Source organism: Phallusia mammillata, chromosome 7 (assembly GCF_965637545.1).
Source record: "Phallusia mammillata chromosome 7, kaPhaMamm4.hap1.1, whole genome shotgun sequence".
NCBI lineage: Eukaryota > Metazoa > Chordata > Ascidiacea > Phlebobranchia > Ascidiidae > Phallusia > Phallusia mammillata.
The window spans coordinates 6,837,526-6,853,142 of NC_137258.1; the positions used below are offsets into that span (position 1 = coordinate 6,837,526).

The 15,617-nt window shown below is 36.3% G+C and overlaps 3 protein-coding genes across 3 annotated transcripts; 1 reads left to right on the forward strand and 2 right to left on the reverse strand.

Annotated features, from left to right (window-relative positions):
* The first annotated feature begins 245 nt into the window (after positions 1-245).
* On the forward strand, positions 246-3,248 carry LOC145202653 (palmitoyl-protein thioesterase 1-like). Its single transcript, XM_080075665.1, has 8 exons — positions 246-321; positions 808-941; positions 1,521-1,669; positions 1,732-1,820; positions 1,890-2,060; positions 2,462-2,651; positions 2,731-2,802; positions 2,874-3,248. The coding sequence occupies exons 2-8, from the start codon at positions 845-847 to the stop codon at positions 2,994-2,996; spliced, it is 891 nt and encodes a 296-aa protein (XP_079931791.1). The 5' UTR covers positions 246-321; positions 808-844; the 3' UTR covers positions 2,997-3,248.
* A 67-nt stretch (positions 3,249-3,315) lies between these two features.
* On the reverse strand, positions 3,316-7,204 carry LOC145202652 (alpha-L-fucosidase-like). Its single transcript, XM_080075664.1, has 7 exons — positions 6,920-7,204; positions 6,192-6,420; positions 5,720-5,970; positions 5,385-5,529; positions 5,096-5,296; positions 4,420-4,610; positions 3,316-3,939 (listed from the first exon to the last, which is right to left on the reverse strand). Exons 1-7 carry the CDS (start codon positions 7,018-7,020, stop codon positions 3,696-3,698), a joined length of 1,362 nt encoding a protein of 453 aa, XP_079931790.1. The 5' UTR covers positions 7,021-7,204; the 3' UTR covers positions 3,316-3,695.
* A 206-nt stretch (positions 7,205-7,410) lies between these two features.
* On the reverse strand, positions 7,411-11,151 carry LOC145202650 (alpha-L-fucosidase-like). The gene is made up of 7 exons (XM_080075662.1): positions 10,922-11,151; positions 10,286-10,517; positions 9,711-9,961; positions 9,433-9,577; positions 9,042-9,242; positions 8,747-8,937; positions 7,411-8,093 (listed from the first exon to the last, which is right to left on the reverse strand). The coding sequence occupies exons 1-7, from the start codon at positions 11,026-11,028 to the stop codon at positions 7,847-7,849; spliced, it is 1,374 nt and encodes a 457-aa protein (XP_079931788.1). The 5' UTR covers positions 11,029-11,151; the 3' UTR covers positions 7,411-7,846.
* Positions 11,152-15,617: the final 4,466 nt, after the last annotated feature.

Here is a 15,617-nt window from a genome sequence, read left to right on the forward strand (position 1 = left end):
GACTGCCGCCTGATTGTCGAAAAAAACAAAAAAAAACTTTTTGAAACATGTATATGGTAAACGGATAAATCACATACATTTCCACAAAAAAACTCGAATTCTCATTTCGGCGAAATGACGGTGGTGTTTTCACGTGATGTTATTCATGCACGGTTCACTGACTTTCGGTCTTGCTTTGTTTTTGTGCTAGCTAAAAGAAAAAGGGTGACAGATATAATATATTATCACATTGTTTTTTCTGTGACAGTTACTTTGACAGTTTGATCTTGGTACAATTGAAAAATAGTTTCAAGTAGAAGCACTGCTGCAAAACTTACAATAGTATGTTTTTTTTCTGCTCTGCATATGTTTATAACAAAGTTTAAATTACATGTACAAAGAAATAAGTAGTGTTTTAGAATTGTAAGAGCAAAAAATAAACGACTTGTTGGTCAGGTTTATCTGTAAAAATTATTTGCAAAATTCAATGAAGTTTGTTCAAAGGATAATTTTAACATGACTTGGCAGAACTATGACATATTCCATGAAAAATGATGTCATGTATTCTATGTGTGCTTTGGAAGATAAGATCAGTTTTAAGAATCTAGTCAAGCTAAACTATTGCGAAGATATGTTTTAGCGTAAAACTTATCTAGGCTGTGTTTTTGCAAAAGTTATGCTGGACCAGGTCTTTAAAAACGATGCTTATCTAATCTTGAGTTGAGTTGAGATCTTTAAAGGCAACCATAGAATATTCAAAAAAAAAAGTTAAAAAAAAAACATCTGCCCTAAACTATGACATTGACACCATTTTTTGCTTATTTTTAGGTGACCCAGAAATTTAGAAGTAGCATATTCTGTTTTCATGATGTCAAGGCTGTCAACAGCATTTGTCTTCATTCAAGCAATTGTGCTTTGCACAGGAGCTGACCCAACACCTCTTGTTATTTGGCATGGAATGGGTAATTTTAGTTGATTTTAACCTTGATGTTTCTTTTTTTTTAACCTTGATGTTTTTAGTATTTGTAATTTTTAAAACCATAGTACGTGCATAGTTCATGTACATTGGCAATAATTAGCTGTGTATTTTTTATTGTGACAATTCAATTTTTTAAGTTCTGTATGTTACATGGCATAATGTATATTTATTTGTTTTTTAATTAGAATGTCAGCAACATCGGCATCGCTTAGGTAGTTTTGTAAACAACAAGCCAACATTATACTGATACGTGATAAAACATCATTATGCCAACTGTGCAAAATTTCATTTTTGTTTGAACTGTGTATGATCATTGGGCGTGGGAATTATAACAGACATAGGATGACTAAAATAGTCTCTTCAAACAGGTTTTGCAATTTTAAAGTACACTCACTTCTCACTATGTTGACACAGTGAAAGAAATGTCTACATCCCAAAGTCTATTTAGGGATTGTAAAACCACAAGGCATTTGACCTGCACCTTCTGAAAAATTGCAGAAATATTAAAAGTTACAAATAAAATATGCTTCACAAAACTTGCAACATTTTTAATTCTTTAAAGGTGACAGCTGCTGCAATCCCTTTAGCATGGGCTCAATCATGCGCATGGTTGAAAATGAAATTCCAGGCATATACATCAATTCACTCAAAATCGGTGACACAACCACTGCTGATATTATGAATGGATTTTTAAAGCCAATCAGCGACCAGGTAACTAAATCAGTGTCTGCAAGGCATTTTAACCATGAGTTGATTTCTTATTGTCTTTTTAGATTACTATGGCCTGTGAAATAGTCAAAGCTGATGCAAATCTTGCAAATGGTTTTAATGCAATGGGATTTTCACAAGGTGGACAGTTTCTGTGAGTTACTATGTCTACACAAGTGTACTCCCTGTAACAGTTTTAACAATGTAATTTACTTGTTTTCAGGAGAGCTTTGGCACAGCAATGTGATGGAATTCAAATGCACAACCTAATAACTTTTGGAGGCCAGCACCAAGGAGTCTATGGATTTCCAAAATGCCCAAGTAGTGTCACTTTCTGTGATAGCTTAAGACAGATTCTGAATACTGCTGCATACCGACCAGTTGTACAAGACCAGTATGTACAGTATCCTAAATTATAACAAACTGTATCGATCTTTGACTTTTTGTAAATTTACCAAATGTTGCACATATGTACACAATAATAGGAAAAACATAACAAAAAGCCAGGACTTGATTTTTTGATTGCTTTTTTGACTGAATTAAGACAGTTACTTTGTCCCCAACCAAATTTACCCCAGGGGTAAATTGATTGCAGGTTGAGATTGTTTGCAAATAAAATAAAACCAAAAAAAAGATCCTCATGCTTGCATAGCTACATAGTAAAACAGTCACAGGAAAGTTAAGCTTTGTTTTGGCAAAAAAAATGTGACTCAACTTCACATGACATAGCAGATATTTCCTGGTTGGTAACCTGCATCTTTTCCCAAGCCAATGTCTCTTGTGTTTTATTTTTAGTTTGGTTCAAGCTGAGTATTGGCATGATCCACTGCATGTTAATGAGTATTTGAGCAAGAACATTTTCTTGCCTGACATCAATAATGAAAATAAAGTCAATGAAGAGTACAAGCAAAGGCTCCAAGCACTTAACAAGTTTGTCATGGTCAGATTCAACAATGACACCATGGTGGAACCAGTTGCTTCTGAGGTTTATTATTATATTATCTCCAAGTGAAATATGCATCTCATATTAATGTGACTGAGTTTACCATTATTGATTTTTTCAGTGGTTTGGATTTTACACTCCTGGCCAGGATGAAGAGGTCCAAAGCTTGCAGGAGTCTGACCTCTACCAAACAGTACATGCTAATATCTAGCATCAAAAGTGAATGTTTAAATTAGTAAATTTATATTCAATTGATTTTTGCAGGACCAACTTGGACTTAAAGCTATGGACGAAGCAGGAAAGCTGGTGTTTCTGGCTACTGATGGTGATCATCTCCAGTTTACTGATGAATGGTTTAATGCCAACATCCTGCAATACTTGAAGTAACATAAGTGTACCATGGGTTCCATAAGCTATTTTAATGTGGGTGGTGTAATTTGATGTTCAAGTGTCTGTTATATCAGAAAACATTTTTAATTAATACTGTATTGTTGCCCTTCAGCTCAGTAGCCACCATGTGAAATCACAAATGTACATCTACTATTATCACCTTTTACCAGATTAAAATCGTTCTGTTTGTTTTGTTTCATGTCAAAAAAATGGTCTTTGCAGTGTGTATGTTGGTGATAATCGCGGTCACTGTGAGTAAATACAATCAATCAAAAAATGTTTCTATCCATAAGGTCTTAAAGAAACACCAGTTAGGTGTGTGTACAAGTGTTGATCCATTATATTTGACGTAAACAAACACAAATGCAGTGAGTAGCATGTTGGGCGGAATGAGATAAACAACAACGCAAATGTGATTTGACACTATTAAAAAAATGCAACCAGTTATACAACAGTAAAGGTACACAGAAAAAAAACTTATTACATAATTTGATCTATTGAACAAAATCTTTTGGCAACAACACTGTTTTCATTTTGCAGGTAAACTACATTTTAATCTCTAAGCAATCGAGTTACAGGAAAACAAATAATTAAAAAAATTGGCAAAAACAGATCTTATATGGTATGCATTTTAAACAAAGGAAACTTATGTTTGTCAGTGTTGACAAAAAAGTAAATGAAGGCTATATGAATTTATTAATTAAAACCTATGAGACGAAACACATAAACCCATTTTGCTTTGGATGATGCTGGATTTACAATTGGCATAACAATTCCCACACCAGTTGGACTTAATGGTTCCCAAGTCAATGAACTGCCACCCCCAATTAACTCGATAGAGGCAGATTTGGAAGTGACAATTGGGGATCCGATCTCAAGAATGCCAGAGTCAGGCCATGAAAAGCTGAAGGCATATACTTTATTTCCATTCATAGTATACCTATAAAAAAGTATGTTAAACAGTTGCAAGGTACATAGATTGTTTAAACCAGAAAAAAATTGATGTGTCCAGCAGAACCACAAGTACCAAAAGCCATCAATGTGTCCTTCAAATGTATAAATGGTCTAGCACAGTGGTTCCCGACCAGGAATTTTTAAAAAAGAGGGCAGGAATTTACTTTAATTTTGTGATTTGTAAATAGACACATAAGCTCTGGGAATACAGCCTGTGAAGTTCATAAAAGACCTAATTTTAAATGATCTTTTTGTAGTTTGGATCTATTATGTAGTATATGAGTAAGGAATAAAAATGTTGTGAATTGTTAAGGGAGGAATTCATCAAAACAGGTTTGGTACCACTGATCTAGCAGCTGGATTCAATATGTCTACGCAGCCCAGACTAGACCCTAAAATGATCTTCAAGATGAATTTTAGAAATAAGTTTAAAATGCCTATTCAGTGCTTGGTCATTTTTTCTTACCAAACATTAGAATTCATGGAGTCATTCTGATGCTTCCATGGCTTACTGCTGTACACTGCTTCCCCATTTAATTTGAGCCATTCACCCATCTGTCGAAGTCGCTCTTCAAAAATTGGAATAATTGTTCCTTCTTTGGTAGGACCAACATTCATTAGCATGTTACCATTGCAACTGATAGTAACCACAAATTTCTGGAAAAAAGATTATCTTCCTAATACAAGTTTTTACTTTTAAACAAAGGAATTTAAATTGAACTGTGATGTACAAATCTCATTCAATCTAGACGTTGTTTAAAGTTAGACCCATTTTAGGAGACAAGGTTAAAGCAACAGCTAATGCATCACAATGGCTTGTTCTACAAACTCCACAAACTTTTTTCCAACAGAAAAATTTGACTTATTTAGTGAGTTATTGAAACAGCATACAAAATAGTGCTATGTTGTATATACTGTGTAAATTATACTTTTTGGACTTACCATAATAGGCCAGCAAGTTACGTAGTGGTGTCAAACAAAACAATCAACACCCAACAATTCCAAACCTCTATTTACTATCCAACCTTGACATGTCTGTACAGTAGCTTTTTGCTTTACGTAACCACAGCAAGAATAGCATGTGATAAACATTTAGATTCTTGGTGGCTAACAGAACTAGTGGAAATCTGTATTAGATTTACCTGCAGTAACTCGTTGATTGACATGTATGCTTTGAAGTCAACATTTCTTCTGTATCCCCATGATCCTTTGTCAATAGTCATGGCATTCTCCCATTTTCTCTTCTGCAAAGTTCCAGGATTGTACCTGTCTTGGCATGTCAGAAAGCCACCATGCTTGCATAAAGCCTCTTTGCCCCATCTGTCATTGGTTACAACAACATCCTGCAAGAAAAATTAGAAAGCTTTTTAAAGGCACAAAAGAGTTGCTGCTACATCAATATATAGTCATTATGTGGGAAGGGTGTTTTACCTTCACTGGGCTTTTGTTGTACAGCCAGGCCAGGAACTCCTTACTTTTCCAGTAGTTTTCACTTGCTTCCCAATCACCATCAGACCAAACAATATCAGGCTTGAAATGATTGACAAGGTAATACAACTCAGGCATTGTCTTTGACCTGTGTCAAACAAAAATGATGAAATGGGCTTAATTACAAAGTTGGCCATATCCAGAAAAAAATTGATTTACAGCTGTTCAAATTTTGAAAAATACATACATGTTAAATATGTACGTTTTGGATTCAAAACTAATCTTAAGATTTCCTGGAACGAATTACAAATATTTTTGTGTAATTTAAGTGTTCTTACGTCACAAATGTATCAGTTGTAAAATTTTTCTTTTTGTCCTCAAGATATTTGGGGTTAAACCACTCAAACAGTGAGTGGTACAAACCAAGCCGAAGAGCTCCTTTCTTATTGATTGCATTTGCAAACTCTCCCACTATGTTCCGTTTTGGTCCAACAGCCATTGAGTTCCAGTTAAAAGAGCTATCAGATGGCCAGTTTGTGTAACCCTCGTGATGTTTGCTGGTTAGGACAACATATTTGGCCCCAGATGCCTATAAAAAAAACAATAATATTATATAATACAAATTCAGGCAAATGTTAAAGACATATTATTTTGGTGTGCAGCCTAAACTTACAGGTCCTCTTTTTGTGTTCTAGAAAATCTTTTGTGTTCGGACATTAAATAGATTAAAAGATTTTACTTGCTCTTTTATTGGTTAATGGATCTTAACCTAAACCAATAACAAAAGAGAAAACCTATACTGCCTTTTACCTCAAAAAGATCAGCCCACTTGTCTGCATCAAAGAACTCAGCAGTAAACTGGGGTGCAAAGTCAGCATAGGTGAAACCTGGTGCATAGTTTTTGTGCATGAAATATTTGGCATCAGGGTTTCCATTCTTCCAATAATACCAGAACCATTCAGCCAGAAACCCATCACCAAAACTTGGCACTGAAAACACACCCCAATGAATAAAGATGCCAAGTTTTGCTTCATCATACCTAAAAAAATCAAATGTGCAAGTAAAAAACTTGTAAAAGCTTTTGTATTGCTGAGCTTAACAGCTCACACCAATGGATGGTGACATTTCCCTGAGGAAGTGTTGTATGAGTTCTTGCACTTGTTTAAAAAAAACTCATCATGCCTTCTTGACCTGAGTGTATTTACAAAAAAATCATTGTGGCACAGCTATAGTAGAATACTGGTTACCAAACACAAACAGTATAGTGGCCCATATGAGCATTTTAATTGGGCCATAGAGCGTATGGACATGTACCCGCCCCCATGGAACAAATAAACAATGTTGCAGCTACATCGTTCAATGCAGATCAGTGTTGAGTGCTATTCTTTGCAGAAAAATGCGAACTTAGCTCCTATTGTAGCCTACATTTAGTTTTTCTATACCTCGCGAGTTGCAATCGTTAATGTAATTGGTTTATTTTTAAACTGTAATGTACTTGGCACAATATATTAGATTTTTGAACTTTTGTTATTGCTTACCATGATGGTAATGGTCGCTTGTCCAGTGAATCCCATGTCGGCTTATACTCCGCTGAACAGCCAGAAATGACTAAAACGGCGAGTACACAAGCGAACTTCATGTCAACACAACTTCGCTTACACCAAAACAAACAACGGAATTCGGCTTTGTGCAGGCGAAATCCAACCCAAAAACTTGTGACCGGAATTTAAATGTAACGTTTGCAGCAAATCGACGTCACGTTTTGTGACGTTGTATTTTCAGGAAACGCATGTCTGATTTGTCCGCAAATCGTTCGCAACGTTTTCGTATTATATAATCACTAATTAAAGTCATCATATGTGTCATTTTTTGAAGGCACTTATTTCAAATTGTATCAATTTAGGGTCAACATAGACATTGGAAAATAAAACCTACCCAAAGAAACTGTCTTTGTCGGTTCATCATTTCCGTTGCTTAACAAGCTTTAATGGGCAAGTTCTAATTTCTGATTCAAAAAGATTATTGTATATGTGGACAAAAACCGATAATCCTTTTATTGTGAGAAAGTGCAGTTTATTGCATGAGACTTTAAATCGAGTACATTTTTAAGAAACTACTGTGGTTCAAAATAATGCAAATGAAGAATATAAATGCAATGGAAGTCATTCATATGGTATTAGGATTTAAATGCCCTAATATCACACTAATTTTGCAGATATACGAATAAATCATCAAGACAAAGAAACTGCTATATGACAAATAAATGAGCAGGAAACCAAGCATAGTTTTTCGCAAAACAAAGTCATCAAAGCTAATTTTTCAAATAAAAACCATTTGACTGCATAGATTAAACATTTTGGGTACAGATTAGTAAGTGAACTGATTATATGCAAAAATAAAAAAATCAGTTTAATGAAACAAAGGCACAGTTTATCATTTTATTATGAAACTTTAAATGGCACAAATTAGGCTGATTCAAATCCTGTCAATCTGAAGACATAAACCCATTTTGCCTTGATAGTTGCAGGGTTTACAACTGGCAACAAAATTCCAACACCTCTAGGTTGTAATGGTTCCCATTTGAGTGCTGAATCACCTCCCAACAAATCAATGGTTGCACCTGGTTTTGGATTTGCTGCTCCCAGAATTAACACACCTGAATCTGGCCATGAAAAGCTGAAGGCATATATCTTGTCTTCATTCTTGGTGTACCTGAAAATGAACATCAAATGTTTACAACAGGGGTCGGCAGCTCCCGGCTCGCATGCCAAGGTTGGCACACAAGGTGGTTTTTCATGGCATGCCAACCGATTTGCGTGTTTATATTGAAGTAACAATTTAACCTGTCACACTGCTTGTTTTCAGTTTTTATCATGTCATTGTCTTAAAATACAACCTTACATGTACAAAACACTCTGCTTTCTCTTTATTATCGATATCAGCTGGCACGAACCACCATTAGTTAGAAAAACGTTGGCATGTGAGGTCATTAACACATGGAAATAACAAGTAAAATGACACCGGTCGCCTGAAAGGTTGCCGACCCCTGGTTTACAACATATGGTTTATCACATCAAAAGGGAAGATATTAAATTATAATGCAAATGCCACTTTGCTGTCATTCAATGCTTGCAACATGCACAGGGTATAATGGTAAATGATTACAATGTAGTCATAAATATTTAGCTAAAATTTTATGGTTTGACAACAGTCGCAAACTTTGCTGCAAACCTTCTTGCAACAAGTTGTTAACCGTCTGATAACCGTTACAATAAAACAAAGCTCTGAAGTAACAATTAAATTTATTGTCGGATGAATGTTTTCTGTTACATTTGTTGGAGATTAAGTTCTGTAATTTAACTTACCAAACACCTTTAGTCATGGTGTCATTCTGGTGTGTCCATGGCTTACTACTGTACACTCCTTCACCATTTACTCCGAGCCATTCACCCATCTGTCTTAATCGTTCCTCAAACACAGGGGTAATTGTTCCTTCTTTAGTCGGCCCCACATTTACAAGAATATTGCCATTGCAACTGATTGTGGTAACTAGCTCCTATACAATATAAGATCCAAAAGAAACAGTTCAAACCTTTGAATATTTTTTAAGTGAAGCACAAAAATTTGTTTTAAAAATTTGTTTTAACCTAGTGCATTTACCTGCAACAACTCTTCAATTGTCATGTACTGATCAAATTGGATATTTCTTCTGTAACCCCAGGAGCCCTTGTCAATAGTCATAGCATTTTCCCACTTTCTTGTTTGAAGGGTGCCTGGGTTGTATCTATCAGAGCATGTAAGGTAGCCACCATGCTTACATAGTGTGTCACTGCCCCATCGATCATTTGTGACAACAGTATTCTGTGATTTTTATACAGTACAAAGAAAAGCTGTTTAATGACGATGGACAAGTGTACCCACAAAGTTTTTATTATCATAAAACACAAATAATGTGGAAATGACCTGATATATTGGATCAAATTTTAGGTTTCAGCCCTTTTAAAAGCAAACAGTAAAAGGCAAGTGATGGATTTATATTTAGAATATGTACCTTTACTGGACTTTCATTGTAAAGCCAAGCCAAAAAGTCTGGGCTTGACCAATATGAGGAGTTTGCTTCCCATTGGCCATCTGACCAGATTACATCTGGTTTGTAACGGTTCACAATATCATAGAGTTCAGGCATTGTTTTTTCCCTAACAGATAAAAAATATTAGCACATTGATTAGAAATAGTAATGCTAGTAACATGGTATTGGCATAACTTAAGAATGCTTCTGTTTATTTATGTGTTTTAAACCAATATGCCTGTCAGTTTTAATTTACTTACTTGACAAATTTATCTGTTTTAAAACCACTTTCTTTATCTTGAAGATAGGATGGGTTAAACCATTCAAAAAGTGAATGGTAAAGTCCGAAGTGTATTGATGTTTTGTTTCGGATTTCATTTGCCAATTCACCAACTATATCCCGTTTAGGACCAATATCCATAGAGTTCCAGTTCCAGGAAGTAGCAGAAGGCCAATTTGTGTAACCTTCATGGTGCTTACTTGTCAGCACAATGTACTTGGCTCCAGATGCCTAAACAAAGCGTTTATCATTCTGCCAATTTTATTAGTGTAAATTATGAGAATAAAACTTTTAATGTTCGGCCTGAAACTGTTGTACAACAATGATGTATATTCCTCTAATATCTATCCAATTGTACTCAACCACAAAACATCAAACTCACTTGTGTTCTTATAGAGTGTTCTCATAATTCTCTAACATCAGTGAAATTAGTCACTTTAAAAACATTATGTTTGCATTTAGCAGGCAACAAGTTAAGAAACAGTACACAAACAAACAGACTTTTCTTTAGGGAAAGATTTGTATTTGTCCCAAAATTTACAATTCTTAATCTACCTGAAAGATTTCTGCCCATTTGTCAGCATCATAAAACTCTGCAGTGAATTGTTTGGCAAAGTCACCATAGGTAAAATCTGGTGGGTAGTTCTGTTGCATAAAGTACACTTCAGCTGGACTGGACACCCCTTGCCAATTCCACCAAAACCATTCAGAGGCAGCACCTTGCCCATAACTTGGAACTGCAAAGACTCCCCAGTGAATAAAGATGCCAAATTTAGCTTCATCATACCTGTCAATACAAATAACACCAAATGTCAATTTAGTTGAGGTGTTTGTGGCATTTCAGAGTTTGCAAGGTTTTTGATTAGGTAACATGAAGTATTTTGCTTGGTTTGCACCATTCCCCCAAGCAAAGATACACAAAAACAAACCTGCACCAAACATAGCCTAGAAATAACTCATTTGTACACAAACATACTCCATTTGTATACACAAACCAATGCTTATTGCAATCAAAAACTTTGGTGTCGTAATTTGAAACTCACAGAAAATCACATAAAACAGCCTAAATTTGTGTGGGAAGTTGCTTAACTTCATAAAAGTTCATAAAAGTACGCATTAACATTCTACGAAACAAAGATGCTTCAGTTTTTTCGCCAAAGACCGATTCGGCAATGAACTTATTCAACTTACCACGTTGGCAACGGTCTGGAGTCCAAAGAATCCCAGTTTGGTTCATAATTGGCGTTGCAGAATGCAATGCACATTGATAACAATGACAAAGAAATCACACTCTTCATGATTAATTTTCTGTTCTAAATAATAGCAAAAACAAATATTTTCGCACAACGACGAAGTCAAAAGCCACTACAAATACAAACATCACGTGAGTGACGAGTGACGACTGACGGGTAGAGCTACTAACACTGAGCTTCACCTTTGGCCCGACCTGGAAACTTCTGGTAGGTGGCGCAAAAGAGCATAGGCGTTTATGGTGCTGACTCAGCAATTATTCTTACCGGAAACCCAAATTGCTATAACAGCACCATAAACGCCTATGCTCTTTTGCGCCACCTACCAGAAGTTCCCAGGTCGAGCCAAAGGTGAAGCTCAGTGTTAGTAGCTCTACCCGACTGACGAGGCAACGACACACAAAAATACCCTGAAAGTGAAAGCAAGCACTTGTATCGCTAACTGCTTATTTTTTTCATTCCAGCAGGGGCCAAATTGCACTCATAGTCGTTTGTTTTCTTGCGGCATATTTCACCTGCAAAACAATCGTATTTCGTTCTTAAACAACGCTGTAATTAGAACATAATTTAAAATATTTTAAAAGACAGCATGAGAAGTTTTTATCCATAATAAATCCAGATGTTTAAACAGAGCAACGATATCAATTCAAAAGTAGCACGTACGTACCGTAACATTTTTTTTTTGAATTAAAAGTTGCCAATTTAGGGTGATTTGCGACCTTTTAGTTAGGTAAACGATTATGTGACGTACAAAACTGAACAAAATGGCAAATGTTGCCGTCAAATAGCACTGGGTGGCACACACGCCTATCAGGAGAAAAAAAAGACGATTCAAAACTATTAGCTCAAATAAAGTTTATTTACAAGAGCCTACTACATTAAGCACCACTTTGTTTGTGAAATGTATAAAGTTTAGTCCAATTTCTTAACATCTTCTGGGACTTAAAATAACTTGTATAGCCTACTATATTAACGCTTTTAAGTCTGTTTTGGCATGAAAAAATAATCCAATTTTTTGTTATGGATGCGGTGATATAAAAATTAGAAAAACGCGTAGTGGAAGAAAGCAACATGACTTCCTTATATCGCCTCGGTTTTGATAAGGTTATTTCTTTAGGAAGCTTGTCAGGCATAAGCGGACTTTAGAAAACTATGTAGATTCGATCTTCCGTCAGACGAGATTAATTGCTGATTCGATTTTTCCGCGTTAGCATAGTTTAGAAGTCCATGGCTAGCACAAGAGTTTTAGCCAATGTTGTTTAAGATGTACCGTCGGCCCAAAAGCTACGATATCCAATCGCACAAACACAGAATGCGCTATTGTTTGTTCACTATACGGTATTGTTTAACCGAATTGTGACGTACGTGATTTGTCCGCGGTTTTGTTTTGTAGTTCCACTGTCAGTGACGACATAAAGCAAACCTGAAGTATTATCGAATGGCAAGCAGTATACTTATCGTTTCCGTTGCCTACGAGTAACTATGATTAATGAGATGGAAGGCCAGGTGACAGCCAGAGCTGGATTGGTTAAGGCACACGTCCGGCTAATGTGTACGGCGTTGAATTCTAAGAGTCAGCATATTTTCTATAGCCAGGGGTAGGTAGCAATTGTATTTAAAGTCTGTAGTTTCCTAGCTATGTTTCAGTGTAAAGTTTGAGTCTGAACATCTGAGCTTAGGCTACATGTTATGATGAAATGCGAGAAACAATTAATCAGTGTGTTAAAATGGACTGTGATTTATATTATACTCTTAACACTTAAAAGGAAACTTTTTTGCCGAAACTGCCCAATTTGTGTGAACAAAAATTTTGGCAAGTCATGCACTATGAAATATTGTTCAGGTTTTTTGCTTGTTCGATAAAGAAGCAGTTATCGAAAAAAAAGTTGGATATACTCTGTGCCAAAAATATTGCTGGATTTAGTCTCGAGAGCTGTTTTTTTGAAGATTTTACAAAAATCGAAAAAGTGTTGAATTTGTTGCGATCACGTTTTCCCTAGCACGAACACATGTGGCATTCTGCGCTCGTTGTTTGCAGATCGTAAATCCGTGATTCAAAATCATTTTTTTTGGTTTATAGTTCTCGTTTGTGTCCTCGTCAATCGAAAGGGTCACCACGCCTCCTACGAACTCAGTCAAAAATTTTAGGTGCTTGCGTTTTTGGCTGCTTTTTGTTTCTTGGTATATTTATGACAAAGCTAAGTTTTACATGAGTTCAACTAACAAGAGATGTGCTATTATTGCCACCAGTCTAATTTTAGTCTAAATCGGGGCAATAAAAAGTTTATCACAAGTAAGTTTACTTAGGCTAAGTTTCAGGGGCTATAATTGAGAAAAAGTGGTTTGACAGTATAAGAATAAAACCTAATAGTAAAAGAATTACACACAACCAACTGAAGGGCGTTCATATTTGCAATCAAGAGCCACACGCGGCGTGCACGTATTGTTTTGGTTGATTATTATGAACCTTGAGAGTAAAGCAGCAGCATATACTAATGACAACTTGCAACATGGCTGACAATAATTAGGCAAATATATTGACTTTGCAAGGTTTTGGGTGATCGATGTCCATAGAGATACGGCCAGAAGGCCACACCGTCACTTGATGCATGGCTTCTGAATTGTTTGACGCAGAAGGCGCACGAATTGACAAGCATTCTGCTGCACAAACTGGTCACTGGTAAGGCGTATTTCGTCATAACTTCGCAATGATGACCTGGCCTAAATTTGCGCGCGTAGAAAGTTGTATTAATATTGCGTAGAAATAAAAAAAAATATTGTAGTGTAAAATGAACACTTATTGGCGACGAGTAAACTTGAACAATAGTATTTTTGCGAAATGTTTCAACAATCACTGTTGTTGCCAACACAGGTTTGTACTGTTGTTGCCAACACTGCACTGTTCACCAATTTCAATTGTTAAGCTTGTTTATCCTACAATTTTGCATGTTTAAGTTTGAGCAGAACTTTATTGGAATAATAAAACCAAGCTGAGGAGATGGCCATGGAATTTAACACCACGGAAATTATGCACAATGTTCTGTCATTTTCTCGTTTGTCTCATCAGAGCCCGTTAGAGCATAAATATTAATGAGTGGGCTCGTGTCCAAGAAATGCAAGCAGGGGCCATAGTAGCTCGAATCCGTTTTATTATTGATGACAACAAAAGCAGGGAGCATAGATAGACAGATCGCGTGGTGGATATTTAATGGATGTTAGGAAGGAGTACGACTGAACGCCATGACGTCATATAGCAGTTTCGTCATCGCTGTATGAGAATGGCTGTCAGCTGCCTGCGTCAAAGCGTTTGCCTTAATGACGTTGGGAATGATAAATGATGACATGCAGAAGATTGGATTCACTTTCGGTGGGTTTCAGGTCACAGAAAGGGCAGTGGTGAGGTTTTGTGTTTTAGATTCTGCGAGTTGAAAATTACGAGACATATTTTACAAGTTTACAAGACGGTCCATTTATTTAACGTTAGCGGAATTTGTTTTAAGCATGTTGATTGGAATGTGTAGTAAATTATCGTGTAAGTTTAATGTTTACATTTACTATTGAGAAAGTGCCCAAGCGGTAACCGAACTCTTTATACGCAACAATTAGACCTATATACTTTAAATTCATGTTCTCTATAGTCATTTTACGCATTGTTTTTCTCCGCGTTTCAAAAGACAGGCCTGTCTAAAACAACGTAACCAACCCGACGAATGAAATTTGACCATCCGTGCTAAAAACATTTTGAACGGGTTTCACGGGCGAAACAGCTACAATGGCTTTGTTCGTAATCGAGAGGATAGGCAAAAGTCATTTGCGTCTTTGATTGACTGTCAATACATAATACTCTGGTGCGACACTGATCCGTGCCTTTCTCCAACCACATACTGCATTTCGTCGTTAGTAGGACAAAGCATTTTATCCGCCCGTTTTGTTAGCAGTAAATGGAATGACGCATTTCCATTTAAAAGGCTATTCTATACCGCCTTTTCGGCCTTTCAAAATAGCTTTTATAAAATCAAGCAATGACACAAAATTTGGTACAAGCTGCTACGTTTTAAGTTTCTTCAATAAGAAAAAGTAGGACCTAGCCCAGTCTCCCATCTAATTTAACTTTACAAAGGTTGTGATGGATTTTTTTGTCGCCTTTCACTACGTCAGTTAACGATCTTCGTCATTGAGGGATCTATTACTTTGTTGTACGTCATACTTCGGTGTGATGCATTTTTATTGTCTACAAAAGCAATTTGCTACCGACACATGTCCAGACTGTATGAAAATTTCTTGTAGTTTGTGGTTGTCACATAAGAGATGTCGCAGTTAGTCAAAGTTTCGTGGTCTTCAGTTAACATCAGAAGCAAATCCCAAGGGATCACTTTTCTTTGAACAGTATTTTACTACTTGAACAAGGCGTACTTGTCGTCCTACTTGGCTCCGAATAAAACGCCAAGTTGACTTAAATTCGCTTTGCTTTGAATCGAGGTGATTTCAAATTGCTCGCCGATTGATGTATACAGCAGCGTGGGAAGGCGACCCGGAAGTAGTTGCGGTTAAAAGAGCGGAAGTCAACGTGAACTTGCATTGGGTCAGTTGGTTATTTTCCCAAAAACAAAGTGAAGTTGTAACTCTCTGGTCCCAGA